General features: G+C 45.9%; 1 protein-coding gene across 4 annotated transcripts in view; it reads left to right on the top strand.

Moving 5' to 3' along the window:
- LOC109566295 (guanine nucleotide-exchange factor SEC12) overlaps positions 1-19,770 on the top strand; it is a 31,650-nt gene extending 11,880 nt beyond the window's left edge. Inside the window, exons 1-6 of one of the 4 annotated variants that reach the window (XM_019970556.2) lie at positions 3,241-3,397; positions 16,549-16,639; positions 17,681-17,746; positions 17,824-17,894; positions 18,034-18,158; positions 18,647-19,770. In XM_019970556.2, coding sequence (XP_019826115.2) covers positions 16,557-16,639; positions 17,681-17,746; positions 17,824-17,894; positions 18,034-18,158; positions 18,647-19,093 — 792 coding nt within the window. In that variant the 5' untranslated portion in view covers positions 3,241-3,397; positions 16,549-16,556 and the 3' untranslated portion in view covers positions 19,094-19,770. Of the gene's footprint in view, positions 1-3,240; positions 3,398-3,490; positions 3,614-16,429; positions 16,640-17,680; positions 17,747-17,823; positions 17,895-18,033; positions 18,159-18,646 lie in introns of those variants that run through there. The other 3 variants (XM_070798972.1, XM_019970557.2, XM_070798971.1) reach the window with 3 other exon arrangements.
- The last annotated feature ends 422 nt before the right edge of the window (positions 19,771-20,192 follow it).

A 20,192-nucleotide genomic window follows, 5' to 3' on the forward strand; every position in this document is an offset into this window, starting at 1 on the left:
CCCCTGCAATAGGGTATGGTGCTAGATAAGGGAAGTACTAGCTGCTGTGGGAGCCCTAGGGAAGGTGCCCAGACTCCATGAATCTGAGAAAGCATACCCAGATGTTAAATGACAACACATTTAAGGTGAATTTTTTTTTTTTTAAGGAGTTTCCAAGGCAAGGTGGAAGAGGGGACAGAGTAGTTGTTCCAAAAGAGAGAACAGCACAAACCAAAGCCTGGATGTGAGGCTTCTGAAAGGAACCAAAATAAACTGGGTGTTGCTGGAGCATATGAGATGGTCAGGAATCTGGTGTGGGCAGCTGCATAAAGGATGCTAGAGCTTATCCCATGGGTGGAGGAAAGCCATCCAAGAGTTTTAGTGGGTGACTTGATTGGGCTTCCCATGTGCTGCTAGTGGTAAAGAACCTGCCTGCCAATGCAGGAGACATAAGAGATGCAGGTTTAATCCCTGGGTGGGGAAGATCCCCCAGAGAAGGAAATGGTAACCCCCTCCAGTATTCTAACCTGGAGAATCCCATGGACAGAGGAACCTGGCAGGCTACAGTCTAGGGTTATAAGCTGAAGCGACTTAGCATGCAGGGGTGACATGATCAGAGTTATGTTTTAGAAGAAACATTCAGGTTACTTGGAGAATGGACTGGAGGGGGATGAGAACAGAAGGTCAGTTAGAGGCTGTTAACAGAACTTTGGCATGGAGCGTGGCTGCCTGGCCTGGGGGAAGCTCAGGAGAAGCCTGAAGATTATTAAGATAGGAGGCAGAATTGATAGGACTTGGTAGTAGGTTGGAGGTGGGGGAAGAAGGAGGAATCATGAATGACCCCCAGTTTTCTGACTATGTAGATTCAGGGATGCATATGGGACTTGACCCTGGGATAGGGAAATGGGGGGAGGGGAAGTTTTGAAGAGGAAGATGGTGTATTCTGACTCAGACACATAGAGGCTGGGGTGCTGATAGGTGTTCTAATTGTGTTTTCTTAGATTCTGAATTTGTCTATTTGGCATCAATTAATCACAAGGCCAAACTAACAGCCAGAGTTGTTCACCTCCCTCCTGCAATCCAAAGGCTATCCTCTGGGATTTCCCTGGTGGCCCAGTGGTTAAGACTCCCAAGTTTGCATTGCAGGGGGTGAGAGGTTGATCCCTGGTTGGGGAACTAAGATCCCACATGCTACACGGTGCAACCAAAAGATTAAAAAAAAAAAAAAAAAACCTAGAGGCCATACTCTGAACCACTTCCTTTATCCAACTCTCACACACCAAACCAATATTCTCCCTTTCCTAAACCAACCAACTCGTCAACTAGGGACGGCCTCTGTGCCCCCAAAGCCCTCTGAAGTTTTTCAAGCTGGTCAACCCTAAACTGTTCACCCTGCCCTGTCTCGCTTTTCTAGCATAATAAAGGCTGTGGCTTGTGCCTTCCCCTTGCTCCTTTCTGCCTCTGACCTACATTGGTGCTTCCCTCTGTGGTCCTGTTTGGTAAGCTGTGCCTCTTCTTCTTAAAGGAACTGTAACATTAAACTTCTCTTTCATTGGCACTGACCTCTCTGTGCTGTCATTCAGTCACCTTTAAAACTTAAAATCTGACACAAGTCAGTAGGCTGTTCAGCTCCAGAAGTGTTCTGGGGCTAAGAGATTGCATTTGAGATATGGTAGTTATCAGCATTCAGATGATACATTAACTTGTAGGATTGCCATAACAAAGTGCTGCAAACTGGTATCTTGAAAAACAAACTTATTGTCTCACAGTTCTGGAAACTGGAAATCCAAGATCAAAGTGCCAGAAGGATTGGTTCCTTCTGAGACCAATGAGGAAGACTCTATTCCACACCTCTCTTCTTGCTTCTGGGGGTTCCCTGGAAATCTCCAGCATTCCTTGGCATGTAGAAGCTTCACTCTAACTTCTGCCCAAATCTCACATGCTGTTCTTCCTGTGTGTGTTTGTGTGTGTGAGAGAGAGAGAGGGAGGGAGGGAGGAAAGAGAGAGTATGTGTGTGTGTGTGTATGCGCACATGCCTGTGTATGTGTGTCCAAATTTCCACTTTTTATTGGAAAAAAAATATTGGATTAGGGACCCAACCTACTCCAGTATGACCCCATATTCACTAATTATATCTTCAACCACCCTATTTCCCAATACAGTCACCTTCTGAGGTACTAGGGGTTAGGACTCTAACATACGAATTTTTGAGGTACAGAATTCAACCCAGGAGAGATAGTGATGGAAGCTATGTGAATGGAAGAACACATGAGCAGATGGGGAATGAGGAAAGAGCCCAGAGGAACTCCATGACACAGAAGAAACTAAAAAGAAATGACCGGAGAGAGAGGAATAGTGTTGGCAAAACCAACGATACCATGACCAAAGGAGGTAGTGTCCAGCAGTGTCCACCACAGGAAGGAGGACCAGGTGACTTTGATGAGAGTGAGTTTGTTGTTGCAATGGACTCTGATGAGAAGGAGCTGATCCGGAGAGGGAGAAGTTGAAGATTCCAGGGAGATAAGTCATTCACTAAAAAGGTCCTGACCCAGTGAGTGAGAAAGTAGTCTGAAGCCTCATTGGAGGAACTGGCCACTGTGAGAAAACTGGGGATACTCCATTTAACCGCAAAGCTACAACCACACACTGCATCACTGTACCGGCAAACCATCGCCCTTAAGATGATGCTTTCCCAGGTCCCCTCCCCCCACCGTGGCTCAGATGGAGCGACCTCTCAGGGATGTGCAGTCACAGTCACACAATGATACCTTCACTGGAAGCCGACAGCTGCAAGTGTCACCTGAGCATCACAAACAGGAAGAGTTCACACAGATACCCTAACAGACACACTACTAACATCCTGTACTGTCACACACCCAGTCAGCCAGTCATGCACCGACCAAACTCTCTCAAGTACTGTGATACTGGATACACGGCCACACACAACACCCCTCCCTACGGTGTCACCAGCCCCTCATCCACACAGCTACATACACAGTCACAATCCCACAGGCTAACAGTAAGTTACCTTCTGTCTTGTCACACACATCTGGGTCCCAGCAGGGAGTGGGCCCCCCAGTTAATATGCTTCTTATATACATCAACTTCATCATCTGTCTCTCTGCCTCTATAGTTGTCTGTATCTGTCACGCGCGCACACCCACATACATATATATACACACACCACACACTCTCGCCGGGTGTGGGCCGGGGTCTGCGGGGCGGGGCAGGGATCCTGCCCGCAGCGCTGGCGCTCGGGACTCTGCCCGGGCCAGGGCGGCGGCCGCAACCCGGACGGCGACGTGGAGCGGCCACGTGGAGCGGTCCGGGGGAGGGCCGGGCGGCGGGAGCCGAGGCGCGGCGGCGGCGGCGGCGCACAGCCTCCAGCGACGACCCAGACGGACCGGCGCCGCCGCAGGTGGGTGCCAGCCCCGCCCGGTGGGTGGCCTGGGATCCCGCCGCGGGCAGCCGGGCGATGCTGCGCGCCGCGGGGCTGGACCGCGGGCGGGGGTGGCCTCCTGGCTCCGGGCCGGATGCTGAAGGCGCAGTCCCTCCGCATCCCTTGCGGCTCGGACGCAGCAGGAGCGCCGGCTCCAGCCTCTGGGCCCCTCTCCGAGGTTACCCCTGAGAGCAGGTAGAGGGAAGGCCTGGAAAGGGAGACCTGAGACCTGAGCTCCTTGGCGACGATGGGTCGGGGTGGGGGTGGGGAGGGTGAAGTTCATCATCCCCCCAAAGGCTTTTCCCTTCTGGTCTTATTCGTTGCTCTGACAATCCCGGGGGGAGGGGAGGCTGGCAGGAGTTTCATCCTCATTTGACAGAGGAGGAGAAGGAAGAACCGAGGGTTATCACCCTGATGGAAATGGCAGGGGAGCCCAGCTCTAAGGTGTGGGACTTCTTGGTCTGTATAGCCATTGCCTCTTCTCTTGCGAGGGGGTGGGGTTGTGCTAGAGTCACAGGCGGCTCTGGAGGGAAGAGTTAAGGGAGAAGATTGAGTTCCAAATAACTTCCAACAGTATTAGCTGGAAATGGAATGGATGCCCTGTGAGGTGCCAGGCTCCTGTCCTGGGAAGTCCAGTGGAGGCTGATGGCCATTGACAGGGGTGCTGTGCAAGTAGTTTTGCACTAGATGGAAAGTCAAGCAATGAAAAGGCTCTCCCACATCCTAGAGTCTCTGAAATATTCAGGGAGCAATACTCATTGCCAATCACTCTACCTACATTTTCCAGTGCATCCTCCCTGAGCCCCTTCCAGATAGATAACGTTATCCTCATTTTTGGGGGGGGAGGGGGGTTGTATTTTTTAGGCCTCACTATGGGGCATGACGGAAAAGGCGATGGCACCCCACTCCAGTACTCTTGCCTGGAAAATCCCATGGATGGAGGAGCCTGGTAGGCTGAAGTCCATGGGGTTGCTCAGAGTCGGACAGGACTGAGCAACTTCACTTTTACTTTTCACCTTCATGCATTGGAGAAGGAAATGGCAACCCACTCCAGTATTCTTGCCTGGAGAATCCCAGGGACAGGGGAGCCTGGTGGGCTGCTGTCTATGGGGTCGCACAGAGTCGGACACGACTGAAGTGACTTAGCAGTAGCAGTAGCAGTATGGGGCATGAGGGGCTTCCCAGGTGGTCAGTGGTAAAGAACCTGCCTGCCAATGCAGGAGAGGTAAGAGACACCAGTTCCATCCCTGGGTGGGGAAGATCCCCTGGAGGAGGGCATGGCAACCCACTCCAGTATTCTTGCCTGGGAAATCCCATGGACAGAGGAGCCTGGCGGCTACAGTCCATAGAGTCAGGCAGAGTCGGACACGACTGAAGCGACTTAGCATGCACATGGGGCATGAGGGATATTAGTTTTCCAACAAGGGATCAAATCTGAGTCCCCGGAAACCAAGGCCCCTGCACTGGGAGCACAAGGTCTTAACCACTGGACTGCAAGAGAAGTCCCTATCCTCATTTTTTAGAGTGGAGGCCCCACAACACCTGCCGAGATCACACTGTTAGTACTATGACAGACTGGATTTGATTGGAATTCCAACTCCAAGGCCAGGCTCTCCTCCTATGCACTGATGCAAAGGCTTGAAGAAATCAAATACTGGAGGGTCATTGTGAATGTGTGTGTGTGTGTGTGTGTGTGATGTAAATAACTTTATTGGATTATATAACAACTCTAATAATTGTGGTGGCTTTTCTGTGGTCATTAGGGTAAATTGTGTTTAACCACATTGTAGTTATAGAAAATTATTAGGAACATATTTATTTGACAGGCAGTTTTCAATAACTGCTTTATTTCTGTTGCTTACAAGGGCTTCCCGGGTAGCTCAAATGGTAAAGAATCTGCCCACAATGCAGGAGACCCAGGTTTGATCCCAGAGTCAGGAAGATCCCCTGGAGAAGGACATGGCAAACAACTCTTCAATAAATAGTTAGAAATGTGAAAGGGTGAAGAAATCACATTACACCAACCTCATTAAATGTTACTTGAGCTGCCTTAGCCTGGTGGTGCTGGTGGTTTAGTCACTCAGTTGTGTCCGACTCTTTGTGACGCCATGGACTGTAGCCCATCAGGCTCCTCTGTTTTTGAGATTTCCCAGGCAAGATACTGGAGTGGGTTGCCATACCTTCAACAGGGAATCTTCCCAATGCAGGGATCGAACCTGCATTACAAGTGTATTCTTTACCGACTGAGTCACCAGGGAAGCATGTCTTAGTCTGGCTTCCTTTAAATCATAGAGGTGAGTTATCTGGACTAAAAATGTCCCATTTGGAAGCATGACTTAGGAGAATATTACTGAGATGACACTGAAAGCCCATATGCAGTTATTTGCTTCTGCAGTGGACTGCAACCAGAGTGTTAAGGTTGTTAGGAAGGCCCAAGATATTTCAGGTAAGGGATGAAACAGCTTGGGCAAAAGAACTGCAAGGTGAAAGTGAAAAGTATTTCCACATACTCCTGAACCCATCTGTTTGAAGCAAAATGTTAGGATGATGGAAATTTGGAAGATGAGTCTAAAAATGGTAACATGATATCTGATCAGAGAAGGCCTTGAATGTTCAGGTGAAGACTGAACTATAATAGAAATAGGGACCCACTGAAAGTTTTGGAGCAGTGGAGTTCCAGCAAAAGATTACTCTGATGTGGGTGTGGTGGTGGTTTGGTCACTAATTCGAATCTGACTCTTGCCACCCCATGGACTGTAGCCCACCAGGCTCCTTTGTCCATGGAATATTCAAGCAAGAATATTGGAGTGGGTTGCCATTTCCTTCTCCAGGGGATCTTCCCGACCCAGGGACGGAACCTGGGTCTCCTACATTGCAGGCAGATGCTTTACTGACTGAGCCACCAGGGAAGCGGATGTGGCTATGGAGGGTTCTTTAAAACAAGAAGCTATCAGAGACAGGGACAAGAATAAGACTCCTTGTGCAAGGAGTAATTCGTTATCCACTTAGTATTCACTGGAACTCTGTGAAGTAAGTATTATTATTATCTCCATCCTGCAGATAAGTTTACTGAGGGATAATTAACCTACTCAAGGTCACAGGGACAGTCTGTGGTGCAGCTGGGATCTGAACTTAGGTCTGGCTGGTTCCATAGCCCTGTCCACTGCACATGCTGAATAGTTGCCTGCATGTGACAAATACATAGGACCAAGAGGAGGAAAATAAGAGTAATTCATGTGGGCAGGGTTCAGGACCAGGTCATCCTTTTCAGGGCCCAATATAAGAAAATATTGAGAATTTCAAGACAGAGACAGCGGAACCTTAGTCTAAGCCCAGGGCCCTTCTGAGAGCAGAGTCCTGTGTGACTTCCAAGAAGCCAATCTATCATTATGACAACTGACAAATCGCCTCAAAGCTTAGTGGCCGAAAACAATAGCATTGACTATACCTGTGAGTGTACATTCTGTGCAGGACTGTGAAGACAAGCTCAGTTCTGCTCCGGCAGTGTTGGCTGGGATAGCTGGAAGGCTGGGGCTTGGAATCATCTGCAGTTTTGCTCTCTCACCTGCCTGGCCCTTGGGTGGGAAGTGAGCAGCTGGGAGCTGCAGGAGTCACAACCAGGACCTCTCAAGCATCCCTCTCCTTATGTGCTTCCTCCGCGTGGTCTTTTCAGCACAGCAGACTTCTTCCACAGTGGTTCAAGGTGTAACTGCATGTCAAGAGAGGGAGAGAGAGAGAGCCAGAACCAGGCACAAACCCTGTTGCCTTTTATGACTCAGACTTGGAGGTCACGTGGCATCATTTCCGCTGTTCATTATAAGTGACTTCCTAAGTCCGGATCACATACAAAGAAAGGCAAATTTGACTTCAGCTATTTCTCACAAGAAAGACTTGGTAAAAAAAAAAAAAAAAAAAGAAAGAAAGACTTGGTAGATATGTTTTTCTTTTTTTTCCCTTTCCTTTTTTTCTGTATTTTATTTGATTTTTATTGGGGTATAATGGCTTTACAATGTTGTGTTAGTTTCTGCAGTACAATGAAGTAAATCAGCTATTTGTTGTTTAGTTGCTAAGTTGTGACTGACAGTTTTGCGACCCCATGGACTATAGCCCTCCAGGCTCTACTATCCATGGGATTTTCCAGGCAAGAATACTGGAGTGGGTTGCCATTTCCTTCTCTAGGGGGTCTTCTCGACCCAGGGATCGAAACTGCATCTCCTACACTGTCAGGCAGGTTCGGCAGGTTCTTTGCCACAGTGCCATACATATACATGTATCCCCTCCCTCTTGAACCTCCCTTCTACCCCCTCATCCCATCTCTCTAGGTCATCACGGAGCATCGAGCTGCGAGCTCCCTGTGCTGTACAGCAGCCTCCCACTAGCTAGCTATGGTAGTGTATATACGCCAAGGCTACTCTTCCAACTCATCCCACCCTCCCCTTCCCTCACTGAGGGTAGACAGGTTTTTCAAACCAGCACCGTTGACCTAATGAGTGACTGGATCTGATGGGTGCTTCTCCTTTATGCCTGAACGGCTCCCACCAGTCATTCTTTGTAGTTTCCAAAAGGCAACTCCTAGTGGTGATAATGCATTAAGCCTGGATAATAGGTTTTGGCAGCTCTGGGGGATTTAAATTATTCCTGTGCCTCCTGTTGGCCCAGGTCTCGACAGTAAACAGATGGGGAGGAGAAAACAATTTAAAGATATCCAGGTGGGGAGACCAGAATGGTAGGTATGTGTGAAGCCCCTGCAGAGCAGTCCAGAAAAACTTCTGGGAGGAAAATTGCCTTATTGTATAATATCACCAGGTGCCGCGTTTTACACATCTTGTCTTATCGAACCTTCACCACACCCTGAGAGATGCTCTCATCATCCTCATGTTACAGATCAAGGTTCCAAAACACAGAAGTCACACAGTTGGTGAGTTTCAGAGTCTGCATTTGAACTTAGGCCAGCCTGAGGTTAGGGCCCATACCGTTAAACTTTGGGCTACATCCCCTATTCCTTAGCAATTCTGTGTTTCTGTTTTTCTCTTAAATTGTCGTTTTAACATTTGTATCTTTTCCTATTTATATAAATATGTAGTGTTATGGAGAAAAAAGAATGAGTAATTTTACCTAATATTATCATCTTACTTACAAGTTAGTGCATACCATATAGTAGTGTGCTCATTAAATATAAGAATTGAAGAGAACTAGCCCTTATTCTATAGACTTATATTGACACTTGCCTTCCCTACGAAGGCTCACCTCCTTTGTCCTTGTCACCAAAGGTCTTGACTTGGGCTGCTGCTTCCCATGGCGTCCTCTGCCTCATCCAGACCAAAGTCTATGCCTACTGTCGTTCTCCTTTTGGCCCCTTCTGGCCAGCTGGCCTATTCAACCATTTTGTGCCCCTATTTCTACCCTAGAGCCTGGAGCCCTCAGCCTCCTATCTTCAAACCCGTAGCACACTGGGTACCAAGAATTGGGTGAGGCAGCCCTCCTGTCCACTCACCTAGACCCTTGCTAAGCCATTGCTTCCTAACCAGAAACCCACTGTGGGCAGGGCCTTTTCTCTGATCCTCACCCTCACATAATGCTGCAGTTATTGGATTTTCACTCAGTCTCCATGGGGTTTCCATGGAGATTTCTATCTCAAAGCCCCTGCTGGGAGTGGTGGTGAACAGCACATCCTGAAAACCCTAATAGCTTTGAATGCTGTTCCCTCCAGTCCTTCATCACTTGTCTTCTGAACTTGATTCATGATCTCTTTCATAATACAGAAGTTCATACTTTTAATATACTCAAATCTGTCCATTTTTTTCCTTTAAAACAAATTTAGAAATATTTATCATTTTTAATGGCTCTGTCACATAGTATGATTTGCTTAGCCTGTCTAAATGTTACACATTCAGGTTGTTTACAGTGCTTTGACTGCTATTAATAGCACAGCTATAAATATCTTTATAATTTCTTTTCTATTTGTGTTCTTCCTTATGTAATCCTCAGGATGACACTGTTAGATCAGAGTTTTATGGTAATTAATTGGCAGGTTGCTCTACTGCCGGGGTCCAGCCCCGGCTGATCCAGGGAGTTTGAAGCGGGGACGGCGTCATCGAGGATCAGGATACAATAGCTTCAATTAGATGTTAATTAAAGATGTAAAGAGTAATAGGATGAGGATAGCTCAGTAGGAAAAATCAGTGGAGAAAAGAGGCTGAGTAGCTTGGTTTACGCGGGAGACCAATAAAACTTCAAGACAAGAAGCTTGCACCACTTACGTAGGTCGCAGGCGTCCTTCCGTTCTCCCGAAGGAGAGGAGACACTGAGGCCTCCCCGGTCAGATCTTAGAAGCCCAGACAAAATTAGTAAGCTTGGTGGGTTCCGCACTCCAGATGGAGACTCAGCCAGAGTGTAAGAGAGACAGCGACATGGGGAGACCAGTATTTTGAGAAACTGATCCCAATTCTTTATTTTCCATGGTCTACTTTTATACACTGAGATGTTATGCAAAAGTCACGCGGGGTTAGCAGTCCTGACTTTTATCAAAGTCAGGTGCTTCATACAAATGTATACAGAGGTCTTAGGGGTGTTACATCATCTTCTGGCCAGGGGGCCTGCTGACAATTTATGACCCTCTCCTTGTGACAGCAGTCAGTCAACCAGGACACTTATTTCTCCAGGGGTAATTATTCTTAAAACAGACGCCACCCAAATAAAGTTACATTCCTATAGGGTGAGGGTATAGTAGGTTTTAGTTAAGGAAAGAGTTTACTTAGCCTAAGGTCTAACGTGACTTATATCAAAGGTTAATACTTATTTCTTCTATATATTCATTAATGTGTGTAAGGGCAGGGGATGTGGAGACTTAGCAACAAACATTGGCTCAACAAATGAAAAACCCTTCACCAATACAGTTTCTAATCAGCCCACTATACTTATACTAATGGTTTTCTAACTTTTCTAAGGAACCTGTTTTTAGAAGGTTTAAAGCCTCTCGTGCCTCTCACAGTTGGGAGGCTGTGAGCGATCACATGTGGCCGGACAAGCCTGTCAGGCAGGCTAGAGAACCTTCAGAGGAGTTTGTAGGTTAAAACACTCTTGTCACGCCCAGGAGTTTTTATTAACTGGAGCTCTAAGTTAACTCCTTCTCCGAAAGAGGTGGTGGGGGACAGCCCCTCGTAAAGTCAGAGGTGTAGGTGAGAGTACAAAGTAGTAAAGTGGGCAGGCTCTGGTTTTGGGGGTGGATGCTCGAGAATTTCCAGGGGGACTCCTGAGGCTTGATCCCACCTTTGCGTATGTCGAGCCTCCTTCCTCATGACCTTTGCCACGGGCCGAGTGCCTCACTCTGGCCCCCAACACTCTAGAAATAGTTCAGGTTTATAGCTTTAGTTTATAGTTTATAGCTCCTAAAACAATATAGGTTAATACTCATAATTCAATTTCTTCAAGGGTTGTAGGACTTTTAGAATTTGAAAAAAAAAGCAAAATTTGCTATTTCTTTTGATGTCAGTTTTGATGTTAAGTTTTTCTAGGAAAATGGCTATATCTGCTAAGTTTACAACTGTCTTCTATTTCTACAGTTATGTCTGCTTTTAATTCCTAATGTTGTTTATTTGTGCCTTTTCTCTTTGTTCTTAATGAAAATTGTTGGACGTTTTCTAACTTATTACTCCTTTTGAAGAAACACAGCTGTTTAGCTTTGGACGATCCTCTGTAGAAGGAAATGGCAATCCACTCCAGTACTCTTGCCTGAAAAATCCCATGAACAGAAGAGCCTGGTGGGCTACGTATAGTCCAGTCCGTGGAGTTGCAAAGTCAAACATGACTGGAGTGACTTAGCACACACAGATAGATGCATACTCCTTTCTATTGTATTTTAAATTTATTCTATCTTTTGTTATTTCATTTCTTTTAATTTCTTTAGGTTTATTCTCTTTTACTAGCTTCTTGAGTTGGAAACTTAACTCATTAGCTTTTAGCCTTTCTTTTAAGTTTTTAAGTCAATTCATTTCCCCTCTGTTTTAGCTATGTATCTTGCTTTGATGTAAATGTTTCCAGTATTATTCAATTTTAAGTACTGAAAAATTTCCATTATGATATTTTTCTCTGATGTATATTTAAATGTGCCTTTTACAGTTTTTATATAACTTATAATTTTTTTTTTTTTTTGGCTGTACTATGCAGCTTGTGGAATCTTAGTTCCCCAACCAGAGACCCAGACCCTCATCAGTGAAAGCCCAGAGTTCTAACCACTGTACTGCCAGAGAATTCCCTAAATGAGATTTTTTACATCATTTTTGTTACTGATTCCTAATGTAATTGCTTTTAATCTCATAACAGTATGAGACTGATTCTTTAATACTTGTTGAGTCACATTCTTTGGCCTTCTGCTTTTCAGTTTTTATAAATAATCCACATGTGTTGAGAATATGCATTTGCTAAGTGACTGGAGTTGGGTTTTCTATTTGTCCATTAGCTCAAGTTTAGTAAATGTTTTATCCAATCATCTGTCTACGTTTTTACTAATTTGTAGTCTATTTAATCTTTCAGATACTGTTTGATATATGTTAAATTCTCCCCCATAATAGCAGATTAGATTTTTCTGATTGAGTTTATGCCAGCTTTTTTTCTAAAGACTTTGTTTTAGAGCAGTTCTAAGTTTGCAGCAAAACTGAGAAGTTTCCCATATAATTCCCTATATACGCACAGCCTTGTCCATTATCACTACGCCCACCAGAATGGTACATGATGAATTGAGAACCTAAACTGACACAGCATAATCATCCAAAGTCCACAGTCAACCACAGGGTTCATCCTTGGTGTTGTACATTCTATGGGTTTGAACAAATTCCCTGGAGGAGGAAATGGCAACCCACTCCAGTATACTTGCTTGGGAAATCCCATGGACAGAGGAACCTGGCAGGCTACAGTCCATGGGGTCACAAAGAGTTGGGCATGAGTTAGCAGCTAAATAACAATAGGTGTGTAGTGTTATGCCATTTATCATTTTAGATGTTTTTAGGCTATGTTATTAGGTATCTACAGGTTCAGAATTATTATACCTTCCTAGGGGATTAAATTTTCATGCATTTTATAATGACATGCTTTTATCTATAATAATGCTTTTCACCTTAAGGTCCATTTATTCTAATATTGATAAAGCTATGTTGGTTTTCTTTTCTCTAGTATTGCTTTATGTATCCTTTTCCCACCATTTTGCTTTCAACTTTTCTGTGTTAATCTCTTAATCTCTTGAAAATTGCATGTGATTTGTATGTTGTTTTATGTAATTTTGATAATCTCTATTTCTTAACTGATGAATTTATACAATTTATGTTTATTATGATTACTGATACACTTGGATCTATTTTACTATCTTATTTTATGCTTTCTACTTGTCTTCCTTTTTAATCATTTAATTCATTTTTAGCTTCTCTTTTTTCTGTTTTCCTGCCTTCCTTTGGAATGATTTTAAAAAATTTCCATTCCTTTTTTTTCTGCTTGTTTGAGGTCAAACATTTCATTTCTATCTTTTAGCGGTTATTAGAAAAATTTTACATGCATAGTTAACAGTTGATCATTATGTCCACTGTCTTCCCAAAAAACTGTCCTCACCTTATATCTTAATGTTGTCCAATAATGTAGCTCCCACCATCTTTTTTTGCCCCATATAGTAATATAATTATAATTGTTTAACAATCTTTGTTAGATTTCCCCACATTCTGATTTGTGTGTGTGTGTGTGTGGTTGCGCTGGGTCTATTTTTGCGAGCAGGCTTTCTCTAGTTGCGCAAGCTAGGGCTACTCTTCATGGGAGTGCACTGGCTTCCTGATGTGATGGTTTCTCTGTGGAACACAGGCTCCAGGTGCATGAGCTGCAGTAGTTGCTGCACGCTGGCTCAATAGTTATGGTTCACAGGCTTAGTTGCTCTGCTCAGTGTGGAATCTTCCCAGGCCAGGGATTGAACCTGTGTCCCCTGCATTGGTAGTCAAATTCCTATCCACTGTACCACCAGAGAAGTCCCATTCTGATTTCTTCTTTCACCCTTTTCCCATGCATTCCAAATGTTCCTTCTGGGATCATTTTCCTTCTTCCTGAGTTATACCTCTTAGAATTTTCTTTAATAGAGAACTGTTGGTGGTAAATTCTGTTATCTAAAATTTGTCAAACATATTTTGTTTAATCTCATTCTTAAAAGATAATTTTGCTGAGAATAAAAATCTAAAATGGCAATTTCCCCCACCTTTTTTGACACATTAAAATATTATACTACTGTGTTCTGGCATCACTGTTGCTGTTGTGAAATCAGCTGTCCATCTAATTATTCTTCCTTTTAGGTGATTTGTCTTTTCAGTTTGAGTACTTTTGAGATCTTCTCTTTTTCTTGGTTTTCTGTTTTTTCAGAACAGCAATTCTAGATGTGTATTTCTGTTTATTTAATCTGCCTGGGCTTGTTGGGCTTCCTGGATGGGAGTTAGTGTTTTGCAACATAGTAGAATAATCTCAGCTACTATTTCTTCAAATTCTGTTTTTAATCCAATTTTCTCTATTATCTCCTCCATGCTACTTTGTTTTATATTTTATATGTCTTTGACTCAATTAACTGTACTCTGGACCATTTATTTAGACCTATTCTCCAGTTCACTAATTCTTACATCATCTGTGTCTAATTTATTTAACTCACTCATTGCATTTAAAAGAGAATCAATCTTTTCTTTGTATAAGTTACATTTTGAGAGGATAGCTATTTGAATCCCAAAGATATGTAAGGAATCTCCTGTTAGTCTCTTCACATTGAATGGGCCCAAGCATTCTTTATCTCTGGTCTTTGCTATTGCATGAAGCATTCAGCTGATAATTCATGTTCAGTTGGCTTGGTTTGGCAGATACCCTAGGCAAAAGTTGACTTCAAGCACAGTTTTCCCCCAGGGATTACTGTTTCCACTGTGCCTTTATGCTCTGGGTATTTCTTACTTTCTTGCCAACTAAATGCATTTAAAAATATACTTTCTACTTTTATCTAACTTTGTAGTTACTTTCATTGGAATGTTTATTCTCATACTCCCAGACATGGAAGCCTGGATATTTTTCTAGTCCATCCTTTCATTGAGGTGTGTTCCCTGTGGCGGGACCGCTAAAGGTCCCCAAGCAGTATAGAGAGCTCAGTTCTGTCTCCCTTGGATGGGTCCAAGACCTATCTTCTCTCCTGGCTACAACAACTAAAGCCCAAGGATCTACGTTGCCAGCCAAAGTTCATGAACATTCTTATTTTTTTTTAAATCTATATATTTACTTATTTTTGGTTACATTGGGTCTTGGCTGCAGCACAAAGGAACTTCTGTTGTGCTTGGTCTCAGTAGTTGAGGCGTGTGAGCTTAGTTGCCCCGCAGCATGTGGGATCTTAGTTCCTGGACCAGGGATTAAAACCATGTCCTCTGCATTGGAAGATGGATTCTTTACTGGATCACGAGGGGAGTCCCCATGAACAGCCTTAAGGCAGCTGTGCATCTACTTGACCACACCAACAAACCATGTAGATTTACTGTATCTTTTCGGGCCAACTTATGCATAGAAAAATGGGGACAGTGTCTATGACTTTCTGTAGCTTCACTTACTTGTGGTCTTCCATGCTCAAGACAGCTCTATTTGTGTAATAGCTACACAAGCATCTACCTGTTGGCCAGATGCTCACCAGCTTTAGGAAGATCTCTTAGGAAGATGATATCTTCCTTTACAGTGGTTCTGAACCTTGTCAGGGTCATGGAACTCCTTGAGAATTGGCTGAAAGCTATGCTCCTTTCTCCAGGAAAATTCAATGCCAGTCAGAACATAGGGCACTATTTCAGAGGGTTCCTAATTGTCTGCTGTAGATGATTAAGGACCTGTTGATTTATCTTCCTAGAAAGGAGTTTGAGGTTTCAGGCCTCAGCTCTGGAGGGCTTCTGCTTCCTCAGAAACTCACATGATATGTACACGATCCTGGAACTAATGAGAAAGCTTCTTGCTCTGTGCTTTGGTTGATCCTCTATTTGACTGTTTTTATTTAATCAATTGATTGTGCTGCCAATGGACCTACGCAATGTAGGCCTAAAAGAACATTTTTGTTTTTTTCCTTTATACTGAGATCTGGTTTCCCCAATTGCGTTTAGTAAATAGCAGTTCTTGGGACCACTGTTATATTGACCCTGATTTGTTGTGTTTTCAAACCCTACCTGAGCGTTGACCTATTTCAAAGAGTCTGAGTTTCTTTTGATTTGTTCTTCAGTGAGTTTTTAATTAATGCAAACCAACAATTTGTTTCCCTTCCTATTTAAGGCTTTTTGTGACTCTCTGCACTTCTTTTTAAAAGATATTTATTTAACTGGCTACACCAGGTCTTCATTGCGGCATGTGGGATCTTTTAGTTTCAGGATGCAAACTCTTAGTTGTGGCCTGGTGGGATCTAGTTCCCCACCAGGGATTGAACCTAGGCCCCCTGCATTGGGAGCGTAGAGTCTTAGCCACGGGACGACCAGGGAAGTCCCACTCTTGGCATGTCTAGTTCGGCCTTTTTCTTAACCTCTCTGAACTAGTTTCCACCTGTAAAATAATTGGACTGAACTAAATCAGATATGCTTAAACTTCACTTCTCTGAGCACTCCCCCTGCCACACATTAATGTTACCTGTGAAATAGAGATTATTAGCATATCGTTTCTGTTTTATTTGGGTATCTTCCTCGAGGTTTTGTGCATTAATACTCTGCAGGGGTATGCAGGATGGAGTGGGGGATGATTATAGGAGCGGCAGTGAGGGCTAGTAGCTGTGACAAAAGTTGCTGTAACAGCTCCTGACAGCTCTCTGACATCACATGTCTGGAGTGACTTGGGCATGCACTTCTCTGGGGGGAACAGGAGTTGGGTGCAGGGAGAGGCTCCTGTCTGCAGCTCAGCTTCACCCAGCACAGGTCTGCAGTATGCCCTTTACATGCTGGATCTGAAATAAGATGTATTGGGGATCGCTGATGTCCTGTGTGGCTCCTCCCTGTGCAGGAGTCCTGTTCCCTGGATGGCAGGCAGAGGCAGAGGGAGGCGTTGCTGTCTAATCCATCGATCCCCACTCTGTGGCAGACCCCTTCCCTCTGCTTCCCTACTCCTGTTCCTACTTCCAGTTACAGGAATGATGTTACCTGTGAAGATGAGAACGTTACTGCTGCTGCTCCTGCCCCTGAGTCAGGCTGCTCCCAAAGATGGCACCATGAGGTAATGGCATTCAGAGGGCAGGGCCATGGGCTGAGAGCAGGGGGAGACTCAGGAGGGTGTGGTGTGGGCCCCTCTGGGAGCTGGGAGAGTGGGCATACACTCCTTGATTTCTGTGTCATCCCCACCACCTCAACCACTGCATTGTGCTTGTCGGAGTGTCCTCTCCAAAGTGGGCATCGACACCTGTTTTCTAGACTCACTTGGAAGTGGGAGCTCATTTCCAATGAGGTGTGAGGTTATGCGCTTCGGAAGGGGCTGCTTTTATCAGGAGCTTCTAACAGTAGAAGCTCCAAAGAAATAGAGATCCTTAGCATATCATTTGTGTTTTATTTGAGTATCTTCTTCGAGGTTTTGTGTATTCATACTATGCAGGGGGTATGCGGGCTGTGGTCAGGGGATGGATACACGAGTAGCAGCGAGGGCTGGCAGCAGTGACAAAAGTTGCTGTAACAGCTCCTGACAGTTCTCTGACATCACACGTCTGGAGTGACTTGAGCAAACAGGGATCCCTGTCCAGAACTATGAGAAAATCTTGAGCGTTATAAAAACCCTTGAGCAGATTGAAACTCTAAAACCAATGTCTACACCTCAACGTGGTGGGTGAAAAGGGTCCATTTTATGTTATAGAGCACATTGGGTCTATATAAAACTGGGCAGTACCAGGGCTCAGCTAGAGACCTGTCCCTTAGCAATCAACATCACAGGAGAAGAGTTGCCACAATCCACATCGTCCTGCCACCCACTGTGTTGGTTTCCTGGGGCTCCACCTTGTGTCTACTGGGTGTGGCCTCCTCCAGCCACCACCTAACCAGATATTTTATTGGGATTTTCACTTAACATCTAAGCTAGGAATCTGCAAAGGCAGAATCTGGGGAGTAAGGTCGTGCTCCTGAGGCTCCCCCCAAGGCTTTTGGGGACCTGGAGAAGCAGCTCCTTTTGGGCCTGGGAGGTGATCTCTATCAGGAGCTTGGGAGTAGAAGGCTATGAGGCTGGGCCCTCGGGGAGGCTTTTTGCAAGGCCAGTCCTTCCCTCCCTCTCCAGGTTAGACCCTGAAGCACAGCATCTGCCTCTGCCCAACCCCTTCGAGCCAGGCCAGGAGCAACTTCGGTGAGTAGGCTGGGGTGAAGCCAGGCCTGGGGCTGCAGACTGGTGTCTAGTGGGCTGATTTTCCATTTTTTTGCCAGACTTCTACAGAGCTACCTAAAGGGACTAGAGAGGATGGAAGAGGAGCCAGAGCACATGAGCCGAGAGCAGGGTAAGGGGCTGGGCCGATGGGACCAGTGGACGGGAGGCTCAGGGCAACCAGAGCTGGGACTGACATCAGGCGATCCCGTGACTCCTGCCTGATCCAGCTGTCCCCTGATGCCTCTTCTGATCCAGTTTCTCTTCCTTAGTTCTCCTCTACCTCTTTGCTCTCCACGACTACGACCAGAGTGGACAGCTGGATGGCCTGGAGCTGCTGTCCATGTTGACAGCCGCTCTGGCCCCTGGAGCTTCTGACTCTCCCACCACCAACCCGGTAAGCCCTTCTTCTTCTCCATGAAGAAGACCCAGCTCCTTGGGGATTTGGTTTTTTTTTTTTTTTTTTTGGCTTCACTGGGTCTTCATTGCTGCAGGCGAGCTTTCTCTAGTTGTGGCAAGTAGGAGCTACTCTCCAGTTGTGGTCTTTGGGTTTCTCATTGTGGTGGCTTCTCTTGTCGCAGAGCACTGCCTAGGGTGCACAGGCTTCAGTAGTTGTGGTGTGTGGGCTTAGTTACCCCCAGGCACGTGGAATCTTCCTGGACCAGGGCTTGAACCCATGTCCCCTTCATTGGCAGGGGGATTCTTAACCACTGACCACCAGGGAAGACCACCAGGGAAGTCTGCTTTTGTTTTTGTCATCATGACTTTTTTTTTTAGTGAATCCCCTGTAAAAGGAGGGCTTAGAGCCCGCATGGCAGGGATGTAGGGTGTATGGGGAGGGTCAGGGTTCCTGGGAGCATCCCGTCACTACAGACTCTTCCACAGGTGATCCTGGTAGTGGACAAGGTGCTGGAGACTCAGGACCTGAATGGGGATGGGCTTATGACCCCTGCAGAGCTTGTCAATTTCCCTGGAGAGGCTCCGAGGCACACAGAGCCCAGAGAGCCTCCGGAGCCACAAGATGTTGAGATGCAGCCTCTGTTGGCTAAAAGCCCATCGAGACAAGAAGAACATGACGCTCTGAATCCTGGAGAAGCAGCTGGAGGACAGGCAGAGGCCAGAAGGGAGTTCTTGGAGCCTGTACAGGAGGCTGGGGGACAGGCTGATGCTGTAAGAGAAGCCCCAGGCCCTGGAGGGGAGGTTGGGGGACAGGTAGAGACTGGGGACGCTGGAGAGAGAGCAGAAGAACTTCTAGGAGAAACACTGGGGTCTAAGAACTCCCCAAATGAGCTTGAGGTTCATGCTATTCAGCTGGAGAATAGTGAGATGTAAACCTTGAGGGTACAGGTTTGCACCACTAGAAGTCTCAGTGTTGGAACATAAGCTCTAAGGGTAGGGTGTGTATATTAGGATGACGACCACCTCTGTGCCCCCTCCTTGGCCCCAGTAGGTGGTAGGTCTTTCTGTGCAGTGCAGTTCAGTCTGTGCAGTTCAGGGAGACCCTAAGTTGAAGGGCAGCTTTAGGGCCCAGATGACCAATAAAGAACTGAATGAACCCATCCCCCTGGGCCATTGATCCTCTGGCCCAGCGTGCCCTGGCCTCAGACTGCAGGGGTCAGGGACCGGACAGGCCTCTTGGGAGGGCAGGAATTCAGTTTACCCAGTGTTCCTAGATGAGACACAGAAGAGTTCAGCACTAGGCCACAGCCAGCTGCAGACAACCGGGGAAGGGAGCTCAGCCTCTCCCCAGGGCCCAACCGCTGATGCACCCTCCTGTATTCAGGGCAGGTCTGCTCCATCACCCTGTATCGCTCCCCACACCTGAAAATATTAATAATAACTGCCACTTAGAGTGCCTAGTGCACACCAGGCATCATGCTGGGCATTTTATAGATTGTGATTTCACCCTCACCATAATTGTATGACCAGGTGCAATGATCTCTATTTGATGATAAAGAAATTGGGGAAGATGGAATTCAGTAACATACCCAAGGTGAAAGTGAAAGTCACTCAGTCGTGTCCTGCTCTTTGCAACCCCATACAGTTCATGGAATTCTCCAGGCCAGAATACTGGAGTGGGTAGCCTTTCCCTTCTCCAGGGGATCTTCCCAACCCAGGGACTGAACCCAGGTCTCCTGCATTGCGGGCGGATTCTTTACCAGCTGAGCCACAAGGGAAGCCCAAGAATACTGGAGTGGGTAGCCTATTCCTTTTCCAGGGGATCTTCCCAACCCAGGAATCGAACCAGGGTCTCCTGCATTGCAGGCAGATTCTTTACCAACTGAGCTATCAGGGAAACCCGTACCTAAGGTGACATAGCTAATTAGTGGCCGATTTGAATTCAGATCTGTCTGACCCTAAAACCCATACCTTTGATCACATTCTATGGCCTCACCCTGCTGCCCCAACTCCCACATGGACATTTGCTGAT

This window comes from Bos indicus, chromosome 11, assembly GCF_029378745.1.
Source record: "Bos indicus isolate NIAB-ARS_2022 breed Sahiwal x Tharparkar chromosome 11, NIAB-ARS_B.indTharparkar_mat_pri_1.0, whole genome shotgun sequence".
NCBI classification, from domain to species: domain Eukaryota; kingdom Metazoa; phylum Chordata; class Mammalia; order Artiodactyla; family Bovidae; genus Bos; species Bos indicus.